At 32.3% G+C, this 16,625-nt stretch overlaps 1 protein-coding gene across 1 annotated transcript; it reads left to right on the top strand.

The window, feature by feature from the left end:
* The first annotated feature begins 1,630 nt into the window (after positions 1–1,630).
* On the top strand, positions 1,631–16,256 carry LOC105234000 (limbic system-associated membrane protein). The gene is made up of 8 exons (XM_029548403.2): positions 1,631–1,790; positions 3,776–3,860; positions 4,305–4,643; positions 5,147–5,416; positions 5,639–5,736; positions 9,293–9,595; positions 9,772–9,942; positions 12,658–16,256. Exons 2-8 carry the CDS (start codon positions 3,776–3,778, stop codon positions 12,823–12,825), a joined length of 1,434 nt encoding a protein of 477 aa, XP_029404263.1. The 5' UTR covers positions 1,631–1,790; the 3' UTR covers positions 12,826–16,256.
* Positions 16,257–16,625: the final 369 nt, after the last annotated feature.

Genomic DNA, 16,625 nt, shown 5'->3' with positions numbered 1-16,625 from the left:
ACAAAAGGTATGCAGGCGATGAGGGCATTTTTTGCATTAATGATGGTGCAGAAATCGGTTGGCAATTTTATGCAACCAGAAGTTTTGTGGACAGCAAATCCATCGCATCTATCCAAGAATTGTGTCAGCGGATGAATCTTGAAGTATTATTTGAACTCAAATTTGCCGATGATGTAAGCAAACGGTTATTTCATCAGTATACAATGAACATTAAAAGAAGAGAAGTGTTTGTCTGAAATCGCATGAAAATGTAAATGTAATGAAATGACGAACAGAGGGTAGAGTTTTTCGTCGTTTAGTTATAATGCGTAGTGCATTCATCCCACTGTAATTTGTATTGTAATCATGTGATATTCTTCTTTTATATTTAACACGGCCTTTTCCACCCATCTTCCGTGGACATTTGTAGTCATATCGTAATTTTGCAACGAAAATACCATTTTGTATTGTATGCAAACGTTATCCGAATTTGCCCACCAAAGTCAATGCTTCTTGTACATTGCGTATACAACCTTATAAAAATAATTTCGGGACTGGAATGTTGCTTCCTTTATATAAATTCTTTAAGTCTTGAAAAGATCTTTCCGAAATTTTTAAGGACGTCCTTTCTGTACCTCATACCTCAGCAACCAATCGACGACTTATGTAATATCTCTCAGTTTGAAAAGGAAGTAGGTATATTCCTATATGTATGTACATAATACATCAATATCATATTCTTTCACTTGCAAAACGTAGGTTGCATTTATATTTCATGATTTGCCAACACTAGTGTTGCAATTTGGAATCACAGTTATATCGTAAAGTTTGACATTTTTGATGGCATTCAAACTCAGAACGTTTTGACATTCGAGCACTATTTGAGTTGTTTACAGAAACTTCAAATATACTTTTCGATCACACAATGGAATTAACTCTCGAACATTTTCGTTGTTCGCTCACGAAGCGCCTCCAAGCAAATGGTTAACTGTCTTTTTGGAGAAACTGGACATGCCATACCATACCTAGAACAGTAAATTTTGAGTGGTATACAACCACACTGCCATTTCAAATCATTGATTTAAACAGTCATCCTCGGTATTGTCCTACTTGGCAATAACTTCTTTTTATTCCCGTACGTAATAAATAAAATAAGAGAGCAACGTTTTTCAACTCCTAAAGAGGCGGTTAATGTATATAGATATTAATGGAGAATATTCTGAAAAACAATATTTTACAGACATCTTAAAATCATACGTATTTAATTCTTACGAACACACAAGAGCATACGGTTCGGATGCGTCCAAATATTGTACTACCTTACTTATTTAAAATTAATTTGACAAATGACATTTCATTTTTACTTACTTATCTCTCATAGAAACCGAACCGAAATTAAGTAAAATTAATTGATACCGTTATATAGATAAGAGTTACTGAATTCGTATTTTCATTGAAATAAGTAGGGTAAAAATAGCTTTGAATGAAACTGGGATACCCTTGCGTTGTCGTTGCGCACGGGTTTGCAAAAATGTCAGAAAGTAATACAGTATCACTTAAATTTAAGGGTTAATATAGGTGACAATATTACTACGTTATGCTATTTCTTATGGTTTTCTATGAAAAAGCTTAGAAAAGCTCAGGAATTCTCGAGTCTGCGTACTGATTTACAATACGCCAGGACGATTCCTATAGAAATTTGTGTAAGCTATTATTAAAACTGATGTGTTTTTTCTGTAGTGTTATATAAAAATAATAACTAAGTGAAATAAAATATATAAATATTCAATTGGTGAATTACATCTTTTGAAGTAAGTATGGGCTTCATTTACAATATTTCATTGAAAACGTGAATTGAAGTTTTTGTGATACTGGCACGATAAATCCTAGTGGCAGAAGGGTATTGATTTATGCCGTATGATTTTTTTTAAAGAAAAAAACTAGTTGCATAAGACATACAGAAAACTTAACTCTTCAAAATTATGATTTAAGTATATCATTAATTATTCAATGAGAATACATATCGCACTATCCACTGAAAATTTATCCGATGTCAGTGTCCACGTATATATGTATGTATGTAGGTGTGAAATTGTTATACGATAACGTAGTGTATCTTTTAATATATGTATATATGTGTATGTATTTACATGTCCTCTTATGTACAGTGAACATACATAATGTATATTATTTGTGTGTATGGTCAGTTTGCATACCTATATACAATAACTACTAGTTTAACTATAATCTGAGCTCAATAAAGTGCTACTACTGCATTAAAATCATCAAAGAAAGATAGAAACAATGAAAACTAAAAAATAAAAATATAGAAAGTTTAGAAAATGTGCAGCTGGAATTTTTTGTTTATTAACGGGTTTTTGGGCTTGTATATTATTTCCTTTTTTTGACTATTTATCATTTTCATCTTATCACATACAACGGTATTCCTTAACATTAAAGGCAGTATAGGCAGAAGAACGAAGTGAAAAAAACTGTTCTACACCCTCCGTTATACTTCAATGTTTCGGAAAACATCGTTTTTATTGCTGAAGTGCACTGATCGAATGTATTTTTAAAAGTAATGGATAAACCGAAATAATTTTTTGTTAAGGTAAATAAGACCATTTCGAGTGATTAGAAATACATAGTATGTTTTTAAATCGTCTTTTATTTTAGATAAGGTGTAGAATATGACGAATTTGTTTTTAACGAGTTAAATAAATAAAGAGAATTGGTAATCAAGCATTACTGATGCAAAAATACAGAAATCGTTAAGTATTTTTTGTTAATATTTAAGTATGTTCATAAATTTTTTATTACACTTACTTTAAAATGGACATACAATTTTTTTAATAACAGTTTCGTAAGTCGGAAACCAAATTGATAAATGCACAGTAGTATAATATCATGGCTATGCTGGCTAGTACAATATCACTTGGCTTTGCGGAAAAATACTGAAGCTAGTATACAGGGTTTGTCCGGAAAGTAATAGCACTGAGTCGATTTAAAAAATTCTTTAAAAACATTCGAAATAGATGCCTTCTGCGTGCAGCGCTGCCAGCGCGAACTCCAAGCATTGAAAGCGTCACGGAGGGCATTCTCCGGAAGTACTTGGAAACATTGCTCAAACTGAACAAAACAGGATTCACATATGGTTCTTTGCGTTGAGGGTTGTCGTAATGAATCCATTTTTCATCACCAGTCAAACGGTTTATTTTTGCTTTTAACGTTTCTTGGATTCAATTAATGTGGTACTCAATTAGATTGCTTCTGAATTTATCACGCTGCTTTCTTGTATTTGGCGACAATCTTCGTCAAATAATATTTCCAGTTTTCCATTTTTTTTTACTTTTTTCCTACCCAGGACGTTCTTCGTCTTCCAAGCTAAAAACCACTATTAAATCGTGCCACTATGTTCACTCAAATATGAAGGCTTTCGGCTGAGATTTTCTTCATATTAAAGTAATGAAGAAGTACTGCGCTGAAAACTACTTTTTCAGCACATATTTGAATGAAAAAGTATTGTTGTATGCACAAATAAATAATTCTTATAAAACATTGATTGCTCTTGAGAGTTTGACTTTTCTGTATACTAACCTATAATAAGGAGCTAATAACACAAAAAAGTGGCGACTCAGTAGCATATACTCGTACTCGTATACATGCAAGTAGGGGTGTAGGAGATAAATACTTTTAAATGAATTTGTTTAATTTATTAGAGAGAATAATTCAATCTCAGATCTAAGTATTTCAATATTTCACAGAATAACATATTTATTTATTAATTTATTTACAGATGGAGTGCATTTTTAGTGCGTGTCATCGATTTACATGGCCAATGTTTTTTTTGCTGGCAATAATATTTCACATAAAAACAACAGGCAAGTATATAGTTATTGGTATAAATATATATGGATATACTTATTATATTTGTACATTTTAATTGGCGTATTTTAACATAATTAATCTGGTATAGATTCTTCTAAATGTTAATAAAAGTAACCAGGTAGATACGACTACCCGGAACTCCAATAAATTTGAAAAATTAGCATTGAAACATGTTTCAAGTAATTTCGTCAATTCGGCTATAAAAGTTATAGACACTCTAACGGAAATCTCTGTTAGCGTTCTCGGGTAATTAACGTATTATTTAACCTTTAGTTGACTTGTAGAGAAGTTGGTCTGAATAAATAAAATGTATGTATAAAAAATTGTGTTAAGTCGTTTCGAACTAGAAAATTTAAGTATAATGGCATTTAATGAAATTTCGTATAATTATTGTTATTATAATGTAAAATATTTGTAATTTTTATATTAACTTCCAGCCTCTCACTCGGATGGACTATTCACATTAACTGATCATGATTCCCCAGCAGTGTCACCTAAATTTCTATCGCGTGGACATTTGTATAAAGTCATAGTTGGTGAAACTATAGAACTTCCTTGCAAGGTTCAAAATCTTGGATCTTTTGTTCTGTTATGGAGAAAAGGTTCTTCCGTTTTAACAGCGGGTCACTTAAAAATAACAAGGGATCAAAGGTTCAAAATTGTGGGGGACTACAATCTTCAAATAGCAAGTGTGAAAACCCAGGATGCTGGTGATTATATTTGCCAACTTGGAGATCAAGAAAATCGGGATCAAGTTCATACTGTGGAAATTTTAGGTATTTATGGCTATTTTTAAATTTAAATCGTTAGTCGTAATACCTTCTATGTTGACAATGATTGAATAATTGGACAACGAGGTTTTTAGCGCACACTTTTAGGTAACGTCACATAACTTTAGCGTCTTTATGTCACAATTTGAAAAGAGGAAACATCCTCGCCTACCGAAATCACACCTGATCCTAAATGACATAAATTAAAATGTCATTAAAATCTTCCACTTTGCTATAAATCAAGCATAAACGAAGATTTTGGCATAAAGTTTACAGTAAAATAAAGTCTACTATCAGAAATCTTTATTTTTTACACAAACAAATTAATTTGGCATACAGGAAGGGATCAATGAAAGGGCTTAATCGAAACTGTAAAGTTTCTCTAGTCTTACTTGAAATGTTTAACAAAACAGTTTTGATAGTTATTAATAAGACATAATATATAAGTATTATATGTATGTACTCGCATATTTATTTATATACATTGGTAATTAATTTCTCCATTTCAGTACCGCCTACACTTCGTGCGTTACCGCACAATGGTCAAGTTACTGCTCGTAAAGGTAGTACCGTTACCTTGGAATGCAAGGCTTCAGGTAATCCAGTACCAACTATTTATTGGTTTAAAAAAGATGTGTTCGCGGGCCCAACTCATTTATCAGATAGTTCAACATTAATATTGGAGAACGTCGATAGACATCATGCTGGAATCTATCAGTGCTCTGCGGATAATGGAGTGAAAGAACGCGTATCAATGGACATACAACTAACTATTCTTTGTAGGTTGACCAAATGGTTAAATAGAGTCAATTTAAGTATATAAGAAAAACAACACTCACAACCATTAAATTTTTATATAAAAGTAAAGAATTTAATGGTTATTTTTAAAGCAAAAAATTATTTTTGCAAAAGCTTGTTACATACAATGTGCGAGTGTTTATGAATTACAATATGTACATATTATTCAAATATAATTGTTTTTTTTTCTTTGTATTTTAAAGCCCCACCTGAAATAACTGTCGAGAAGTCATGGGTTCATGCAGCCGAAGGTCATGATGTAGAACTTGCTTGCATAGTTCATGGAGATGTGAATTCTGAGGTAAAGAGCTTATAAATTACATCTTTTTTAAAGTCCAAATATCTACCAAAAATTATTAATCCCCATTTTTGTTCTATATATTTTGTTAAAAAATAAACTCCAATTCAGTAATCATAATCTTGTGATATGTAAAGTATGATCGTCCCATCTCTTGGTAAACCCCGGTATTGAATTGACAAGGGTGCACGAAAGCCACCGCGAAATAACTGAGAATGTCCAATAAAAGAACGCATTTGTGTGACAAGTTACTCAAAATCCTTCTTTGTGGTTTTTAAGATATGGCACCACTCATTTTTGTCTTAAATAAGAGCACACAAATATCTTGAAGTATGAAAGTGCGAAATAACAATAAACGGTTTTCTTTAAAAACATACACTAAAAATAAATTTTCGAGATTCTTCACATGCATAGAATTTTTAGAAAAAGGCAATCCTGGTATAACGACTGTTAAATGTACTATATGTTAAAGTTTACATAGTGAAAGTCGATCAGTTTTCGCTACTTAAATTATTCTTTCTGACAACCTCTTATGATTCATGAATTATGATCCTGAAGCGTTGACGTCATCAGCGTTCTATTGCTGTGGAATAGTTTATCGTTGCTTTATAAAACAAAAGTTTGCTCGGCATTGTATATTTACATATGATGATATTTTAGCTTCAAGCACTGTCTCTATTTTTTTTTTATGTTTCACACTGTGTCTGGGTTATTTTGAATATTTATAACGAACCTTGATAAGGGAAGACTATGTTACTCTCTATTGCATCCGTTAGATGCCAATTAAGAGGGACCCACCTTTATTGTGGGGGTGACTGTAATATGAGCAATCTGAAAGGTTTATTATTGAGCTTAAGAGAAAAACTTTTCTTTATAATAGTATATCTGTCTATAAAAATAAGGTCAAACATCCATTTGATTTTACACCGCATTTATCGGTCAATATCTGAGTTATCTGTATGAGAGATTTGTGAGAGACCGAGACTCCTGAGATACTGGAGTATAATGGTTTTGTCCACCTGAAGAGTTAGATATTATATACTACTGTTATCAAACTGAAATTTTTGAACTTTTAATTTATACTTCGCGTGTTTTTCGATTCGGCATCTTTCTGTACGGCTGTGTAAACTGACGTTGACCAAGACCAAAAGCTCCGTCAGGATCGGGAAGGACCTCTCCGAGCCGTTCGATACCAAACGAGGTTTCAGACAAGGCGGCTCACTATCGTGCGACTTCTTCTACCTGCTGCTGGAGAAAATAATTCGAGCTGCAGAACTTAATCGAGCAGGTACAATCTTTTATAAGAGTATACAGCTGCTGGCGTTTGCCAATGATATTGATATCATCGGCTTCAACACCCGCGCCGTTAGTTCTGCTTTCTCCAAACTGGACAAGGAAGCAAAGCAAATAGGGCTGGCAGTGAACGAGGGCAAAACGAAATATCTCCTCTCATCAAACAGTTGTCACACTCGCGACTTGGCACTCACGTCACTGTTGACAGTCATAACTTCGAAGTTGTAGATAGTTTCGTATATTTGGGAACCAGTGTAAACACCACCAACGCAGAATAACTCTTGCCATCAGGTGCTACTTCGGACTGAGTAGGCAATTGAGAAGTAAATTAACTGATGAGTTGACGTTGCGAGTTTTCGAGAGAAAAGTTCTGCGAAAGACGTATGGCGTTGGCCACGGCGAATATCGACATTGACATAGTTCAGCGAATTAAAAGACAGGGCTACGCTGGCTAGGTCATATTGTCCGAATGGACGAAAACACTCCAGCTCTGAAAGTATTCGACGCTGTACCCGCCGTGGGAAGCAGAGGAAGAGGAAGACCTCCACTCCGTTGGACCAGGCTACGCTTGGAATATCCAATTGGCGCCAGGTAGTGAAAAGAAGAAACGAATGGCGCGCTGTTGTTAACTCGGCTATAATCGCGTAAGCGGTGTTTGCGCCAATGAAAAAGAAGAAGATCTTTCTGTAAGTTGGTGGTATTGTTAGTGACATCAATGCTAAATTTTACGTCAAACTATTTATTAGTATTTGAGATACGCGTCGTTTTGTGAAATATTATAAATTTTTTATACGATGTCTGAATTTATTGAACAAAGAAAGCATTGGTCATTCGTGATCGTAACTTCTAGCTATTCTGGAAATTTACATGACCACTCCGAAGACATCGTTTTGATTCAATTGATGATATAAAAGCTGAATCGAAGAAGGCTCTGATTGCCATCATGACGGTTGATTTCTGCAAGTGCTATGATGACTGGAAAATTCGTTGGCATAAGTGTATTGAAGTCGGAGGGGACTACTTTGAAGGATATGAAATGGATAAAATTCAATTTAATCACAGTAGTATGCATATACAAATGATTAGCATGCTGAAACGAGTTGAAATCCAAGCGACTGTCTGTCTGTCGTCTGTGCAAACGATAACATGAGTAAAAATTAAGATATCTTAATGAAACTTGGTACACGGTCAGTACCGTTTTTTTCCACTTGGAAAAAGGTCAGGACGAGTCCGAATGTGGGCATAATTGAACTCCAGCCTTTCCCACAAAACGCCATTAACGGAAAACCTATAAAGTGTTACAACTAAGCACTAAAATTAGATATAAAACTGTATTTTGGGACAGAAAAGGGCACTTCTTTGGTCTAAAAATTAAAAAAGAGGTTTAATGTACATATCTTCTAAACTACATAAGGTGCAATAACTAAATTTGTTCAGGACAAATCACTTAAGCACCCTAACCGACACTCTACAAATTGATGAAATAAAACGAAATCTTTCCGTATAACCCAATTTTAAATTCCATCTGATTCTTTCACTTTCCAGAAAGCACCAATAAATGTATCAAGTTAAATCTTTTTCCGAAAGTGCTCAAAATAGGCCATCTTATGACCAAAAATTGTCCAAATCGGACCAAAAGTATTAAGAGCCCAGATGCGGAATATGAGAATCCATGTTCAAATTGCGAACTTTTTATCGTAAATATCGGTCAATCTTGGAGATAAATTATAGAAATTCGGAGAGAAACTGTTTCTAATAATAGAAAAGGGTTGATTCGGATCAATAATTTCTTTAGCCCCCATATACCTAATAAAAAAATTTTCGAACTTCCAATAAACTTTACAACAAAAGTTTGTATTTGTGTTATAATGGATAAGAATATAGCCGATTCATTGTTATTTTCGACTTTAAACCGTTTATGTTGGTCCATATGTGTGATGTTTTACTGAAATTCGATGGACAAATACTCTTAAAAGGTATGTAGTAAAGCATACTGGTTTCTGTTTTCCTCACAACATAATAAATTTAGCGTCTTTGGTTGAGTTTACGTCACATCACGAAGCCAAGTGCAGCAATGAAACTAAATAAGTCGATGGCATATGTAATAATAATAAGATACCAACCACCGGCAACTTTGTTGAATATATCAGTATCTCTCTAAGAAGTATCATTACAAAATATAAATTTATCGATTAAATTGTTGAAATAAATATTTTTTATTTGCGTGAGCCCACAAATTATATATATTAAAATTTAATTCTTGCAGATGCTGTGGTACCAAAACTCTTTTCTATTAGATCCTACCGATAGAAGATCAATGCAGTCAAATGATGACAAATATACGTTAATAATAAGGAAATTTCAACCGTCTGACTTTGGAAATTATAGCTGCGTTGCCGATAACGCACTTGGTAGAACGAAAAAATATATTGAAGTCTCTGGACGTCCGGGTCCTGCAAACTTCATATCACCAGCTTTGAGTGGTTATCTCGATCATTATAATTTAACGTGGACTATTGAATCAATACCCGCACTCGATGAAATTAAACTTTTGTACAGACGACTATTGGTAAGGTTTTTTTTTATTATTATCATATTATGGCTTATGCCAGTTATAGTAGTAAGTAACAATAATAATACTATAATTATTATGTGTAATATAAATATTGGTACTTGCATATTCTATTTAAATTTTGATTTATTATTTCTTCCATCAAAATGTATTAATGTAATTATATCACTTAGATGAATGAAACGTATCAGCATCCAGGAAAATGGCATGAAAATCATATAAATCCAACGTTAATTCGATTTGATAACACTCACTTTATTATGTCACATGTGATAAAAAATTTGGAGCACAATGCAGTGTACGAGGCCATTGTACAAGCCAAGAATAAATATGGATGGAATGAGGTAACAATATGTTTTTCTTGTAAAAACAATGACATTTTTTGTTCATATTTCGAACACGCTCAAAATTGGCGAGAATAGTATTATATGAATACCTATACTTTTCTTTATTTTCTTAACTTCTTGTTAAATACTTACTACTGATTTTCTACTATAATATTATACATTTTATTCATTCATAACGAATCGGTATACAAACTAATCTCTATAAATTTAAAAATTATATTTCAAATTAATTTTACGGTTGGGGCCAATTTAATGCTAGTCATATTTGGAATTTTGTTAAATGTGTATCGATGGGAAACATCCTATTATAATAATATTTTAATTGTCACATCAGTTTTTGTTTTTAATCCCGTTTTTTATATGGACAGGTACGAAGTGTGTTCAAAAAGTATCGCGAATCGTAACTGACAGTTTTCTTCGATTGCAGGGGCGTGGTGCATCATGAGTTCTTGCCACAGGGAAGAACGGTCAATAAGGAATATTACCTGCAAGTTATGCGCAATTTGCGCGAAGCAATCCGCCAGAAACGCCCGGATTTGTGGAAGAACAAAAATTGGCTTTTGCACCACGATAACGCCCCTGCTCACACATCGTTGCTTGTGCGCGACTTTTTGGCCAAAAACAACACACTAATGATGCCGCAGCCACCGTATTCCCCAGATCTGGCCCCCTGTGACTTTTTCTTGTTCCCTAAACTGAAGAGGCCCATGAAAGGACGACGTTACGCTTCTCTTGACGAGATAAAGACGGCATCGAAGGAGGAGCTGAAGAAGATAAAAAAAAATGATTTTTTGAAGTGCTTCGAAGATTGGAAAAACCGTTGGCACAAGTGTATAATATCTCATGGAGATTACTTTGAAGGGGACAAAATAGATATTCATGAAAAAATAAATAATTTTTTAAAAACACAAATTTCGCGATACTTTTTGAACACACCTCGTATAAACGATTTCGAATTTTGCCTTAAAAATATTCACTGCGCTGACCACGCTTTCGACTTCTGAGGTATCGAGAAGAACTTAATTATGATATTTATTTCTTCAATTTTCAAAAGGACTCCGATCAACTCAGTCTTTATACATCTTAACTTAAAATAAGAATTCAGTATGATATCACTGAATAAAATTAATATTTACTCACCCCATAAACTCTCGCCAAAGTTTCAGAATCTTTAAGGAATTGTTTCAATCACACCCACCCCAAATATTGCGGAATTCAGAAAAATTAAATTTCACGGGCAAGGTGGGTCGGAATGGTTGCAGAAGAAGTGGGTTAAAAATAGTACAATGGGACAAGGACTTAACTAATTTGTACCAATGGCGTTATGACATTGTCCCGAAATTCCTATACCACAGTGTGAAATTGGTCGGAAGATAGTGAAAGAATGTTTTGATATCATCGTATTTCACGATAAGCCTGAAAGGGGTTCCAGCATATAATCAGAAATATGAAGTTGAACTCTATAATTACACTTCGATAAAGAAGGAATATACAAAGTACTCGGAATTGTAAATAAAACGCAAAATATTTAAATATTCATCAATATTTATTTAGTCGCCTTCAAAGTAATCTCCATCAATTATGCCAACGATGTTTACAGTCTTCAAAACTTTTTTCACAAGCACTTTTTGGGATGGACTTCAGCTTCTTCGGCGAATTTTGCCTTACCTCTTCGATCGATTGAAAACGGGTTCCATTCCGATAATTGTTGACTTGTGTGTATGTCAAACTCATGAATTCATGTTTAGTCGAGAGTTAAAATGCTGTCCATGCATGTTGGATCGAAATTCGCACGATCAAGCATATCCAAAGAGACTTGTTTTCGGTACTCTTTTTGAAAAAATTCAAACATTTTATCGGGATGAGTCGGGCAAGAACACGTTTAATACCCAAAATATCCGCTAAAATCATTCGAACGGACTCGCGAGAGATGCTGAGCTCTCTTAGAGGTCGAAGGTGTTAAAGAAAAACGTGGCATGAATAGAATATGAATATGATCGCAACAATCGATCGAGAGTATTAGTATACAACTTTTCTATGTTCAACTTCAGGAGCACAGAGTGGTTCAGAGAGGACATAATAAAGTAAGGACATTTTGGTCCCTGTGGTTTAAAAATGGGTCTTCTAAAAGGCTAAGTGCGTCCATCTTTCCTACCTACCTAATTAGGTTGGTTCTAATATGTATAAATATCGTGAACGCAAAGTAATATAACTTAGTGAGTGTAGCACCTATTTTAATACAAAGCTTGGCAACACCTAAAAGTACTCCGTCGGCATTCATATCTGCTAATTGCGAATGTGTAAAATGTGCTGTTACACCTGATCTTAGCCCTTGCTTACGAGTGTTATTTAGTTTTGATACAAACACAAACACAACGTCCAGCTTTACAAATAAATCTCAGTATTAGTTTAGTTGGGTGCATATTTAATATTTATAGCTTTATAAATAATCTTGATAATTCAATGAGTCTATAGTGGGTACACCAAAAAATTCTGCACTTAATTGACTTTATGCTGAAAGGGGACTCAAAAGTCTTCTTATATAATATAATTCCGATTTTCTAAATTTATAAATGTGATTGTTGAATGTTCATCAATAATGTATTTCTAACTCATATATATTAAATATATTCTATGTATATTCTATATATAAATAATTTATATGTTATTATTATTTCATTTATACTATATATAAGTTATTTTTGCTTACAGATTAGTGACATTCATCAATTCTACACCAGAAATCACGACCTTTTGCTTGACATAGATATGGAATACAAAATGGGAATTTCGAATGGAAAAGGGCATTCACATAATTCCAATATTATAAAGGCTGTATTTGCCTATATAATTTTTCACAGTTTGAAAGTTTGTATTTAAGGACTTATTACTTTATTATTCATTAAAAAATGTGCCTTATATTTCAGTTCAATATCTAAATTAATATTTTAAGCATTGTTTTTGTTTTTTACAATACATTTTTTTATAAAAGAGTTTAGAACACTACTTACTGGAAACCGTTCTATGTTGCAAATTATCCATATTATTTATATTTTATATTTCACAATATATTTTTAATAATATAAAAGTTTAGTATACTAGCCACAATAAACCTTTTCATGGGTAAACAATAATCCGCTGTAAAAGTCTTTCCAAAATTTTTTCCTAATCATTAATAGCCAACATTTATTTGTAAAATTTATTAACCGGTTACAATTACCTGCAACTTTTGTGAATTAGATTATGAAACTTAAATCTTTTTATTCTTTGCAAAGCTTGTTGAGCGTCTTTGAGCGTAAAGAGTAAATTTTCCATAATTGATGCATGGCTACAAATGTGTTCAAAAAAACCATTGTATGTAATTTAAATATGTGTGTTTATAATATAAGTTCGAAAAAGGTTAAGGGACGTTTTCTCAATCCCCGGATAATATTATCCTTAGCCGCTGGTAGTTTAACTAGATGATAGTTTTAACTGACAGAACCGTTTTTACCAAGTTGTGGTTATTGTAAATGCGTAAGGAAACAGCGTCACCATGTACGTGTTTGTTTTCGTAGGCGAGGAGACGAAGAGGAAATATGAAGATAATGATAGCGAGCGACAAATGTGGTTCCGTCTGAACGCTGTCTATGCAGCTGATTTTTCTTATACATATACTTTTTAGCTAACAACTGTAATTTCATTTTCTGGTTAGAAATTAACCAAAACTCCTCCAGATAGTTACTTAGCAGATATTGAGAAAACCATTTTTCAAAACATTGCCGTCAAAATCTCGTTAAGCGCTAAACCATATATTGAGAAACGGGCCTTATGATTTATTCTCTCATGTTAATAAAGTATTTTTAAGCGAGTGTGCTAAGTACTGGTAGCTTGGAATTTCGGTACTCTTATTGTGTCAAATTTGTTTTTAGAATTTTAACTCAGAACTTTTTATATTACAACGAAACTTAAATTTTTATATAAAATATGCAATCAATGTATAATATTTTTATATGTAAGTATATAAAAATCATTAATTTATTTTTATTACTGTTCTAATATCTACTTAATATCTGTGGGTTTCATAAAATACTAACTGATATGTCAAATCAAGACATATAGAGCATTTTCGAAGTGTTCAGGAGATAAACCAGCTATGCGTTGTTCTCATAATTCAAAGATGTTTTGTCATTTGTGTAGAACAACAATAAATACTCAGTATTTTACAATTATTACATATTATTATGTAATAGCAGAAAATGGAAAGAACATAATAAAAAATTAAAAACAAATCCTTAAAATGTTGAGTTGAAAGCAATATATATTATAACAAATATTTAGCAAAATAACCAAAAAAATTTTTGAGTGTGGAATACATAGAGAATAAAGTAATTAAAATGTCTCAACATAAAAAAGTATTTACAAATATTACATCAAAAAAGTTCAATCTAATAAGACTGCTACCATTACATAGCACACATGGAATGACACACTTGGAAATACACTTCATAAATTATATTATTTAAAGGTTTTAAAACTAAAAATAGTAACATGACTGATTCCATATGTTCTTATGCATCTGCATTTCTAAAAAACGAACATATTTTTTGGTGCAATTCTTTAAAACACTTCTCATTAAATTGGTCTCTTTAAAAGTTGAAATCTTTGATTTAATACAAACGATGATTTAACACAACTTAGTCCACTATAACTTATTAACTTTAAGTCACCATTATTTTTCATGTTAACTTGTCGTAAATATTAGAAACTTCCGAGCCACAATTGTTGACACCATAAAGGTATTCTTAAATACGTTGTATTTTCAACATGAAAAACATCGCCAACTGTTTAGTATAGTTAATAATATATGAAACTTTTACAAAAAATATTTAATAAGGTTGCCTGATTTATCTCGGTGTTAATGATTGGGAAAAATACAATAAAAACCTAATTTCCAAATAGGCCTTCAATTAAATCTCAGCGATAAAGCCGGTTTTATAGCTTTTGTTCAGTATGAAACATACTCTAATTTTTATTAAAATACAAGTAGGTGTGGCTTTTCAAAATAATATGATTTACAACCTACAAAGAGAAAATCGAAATATATAAAAATAATATTGAAATCAAAATTATTTGACACACATTTCTGTTGTTATTGTTATCATTTTGATCTGTATGCACATATGTACATACATCAGAAACATATCATTGTTAAACCCGTATTCGTATGTAATTGTATGTTTTCTTTCTAGGAGAGACAGAATTAGAAACGTTTAATTAAAAAAATATTTTTTTCTTATGACAAACATATGTATGTATGTAACCTTTACATAATTTCAAATTAAAATAGTCAATCCTTTAGAACAAGGGACATATTGAAGACTTGTTATCTACATCCTAAAGAAGAGCATCTGAGTTTTGTTCCCATAGCGGAAAGTTTATAATACTTACAAAATAATGATAAATGGTGCACTCAGTATGTAGGGACGATCGCAATAATGAAACGAAATTATTTCTCAAAATTCTTTTGGGATCAATAGCTATTTCAGCGGGATTTATTTAAATGATATCAATGAGATTTGCAATGTTATTCTGCGAATTCAAAGAGGAAAACCTGTATGATACCTAAGCCCCTAAAGCGCGAAAACAATTTTAAGAGTTATAATAGAACGCTTTTTCCACTGGCGATGATAAAACACAGCCACATAGGAATTAGTTTAAAAAAATACTAAGGACGAGCCGTTTTCATTTAACAAAACCTTTTTACAAGCATTAATGAAGCTATTAGAAAGATTCCAAATTTAGTCACAGACCTCTCATACATTCATAAGGATCTCCGTCCTTCCGATTGACTGTATACCGTCCATTTCGGTCAGAGGTATATATATAACAACAAAACCAAGTGGAAAAGTTTTTCATAATCACAGCCTTAACTGCGTTCGAGCCCTTCCGTACTGTTTGTGCCTTCCTTCCAAAGATATGAATAACATTTCTGTCCATTTTTACTTGATTTTGAACTAGCCAATACATTTTCATGACTTCGATTCCCTTAAAATTGTAGAATTTTCTTAAATAAGAGACGTTTTCAACGCGCCAAACTTACTACTTAAAATCCAATGCGATTTTTTGTTTATAATTAGGTCACATTCGAAGATATGCCATAAATTCTGTGAGAGATACATAGATAAAAATCATTTACAACTGTCAAATTGCACAAATCAAAATTGTTAAGGTCCTTCTAACCATCCTTCTAAATCAATATAGTTTAATGCTATAAAAATCAGTAATATGTAAAATTGTGGTGTAGGTACCTAATACGAGGATTGAAAACATTTTCTATAATTACTCATTAGAGAAAAAATTTTAACAAAAAATTTAAATCATGTCAAATTTAATATGTGCGCCACTTCAAACTTTGTCAATAAAATGTTAATATCTTTGAGTTTTTTCTTTGTAGTAGAAGGTAATGAAATTCTTAAAATAAGGTTCGGAGTTTGAATTTTTTGTTCGCCTATTAAAATTTGTGTAATTTCCTTTTATTTCATTAATTTCCTTTTAACATCAATCCGAAGACGGCTTAAAGCTTGTAGCGACTAAAATTGTAAAAAAAATGTATATTTGTTTATATGTAAATATTATCTGATTAGTCCTTTTCTCTATATTAGGAATTATTGGTTGACATACTTATATTTAAATAATTT

This window comes from Bactrocera dorsalis, chromosome 5 (assembly GCF_023373825.1).
Source record: "Bactrocera dorsalis isolate Fly_Bdor chromosome 5, ASM2337382v1, whole genome shotgun sequence".
NCBI lineage: Eukaryota > Metazoa > Arthropoda > Insecta > Diptera > Tephritidae > Bactrocera > Bactrocera dorsalis.
Note: the sequence above shows the minus strand (reverse complement) of the source record. Positions and strands in the feature narration are given on the sequence as shown.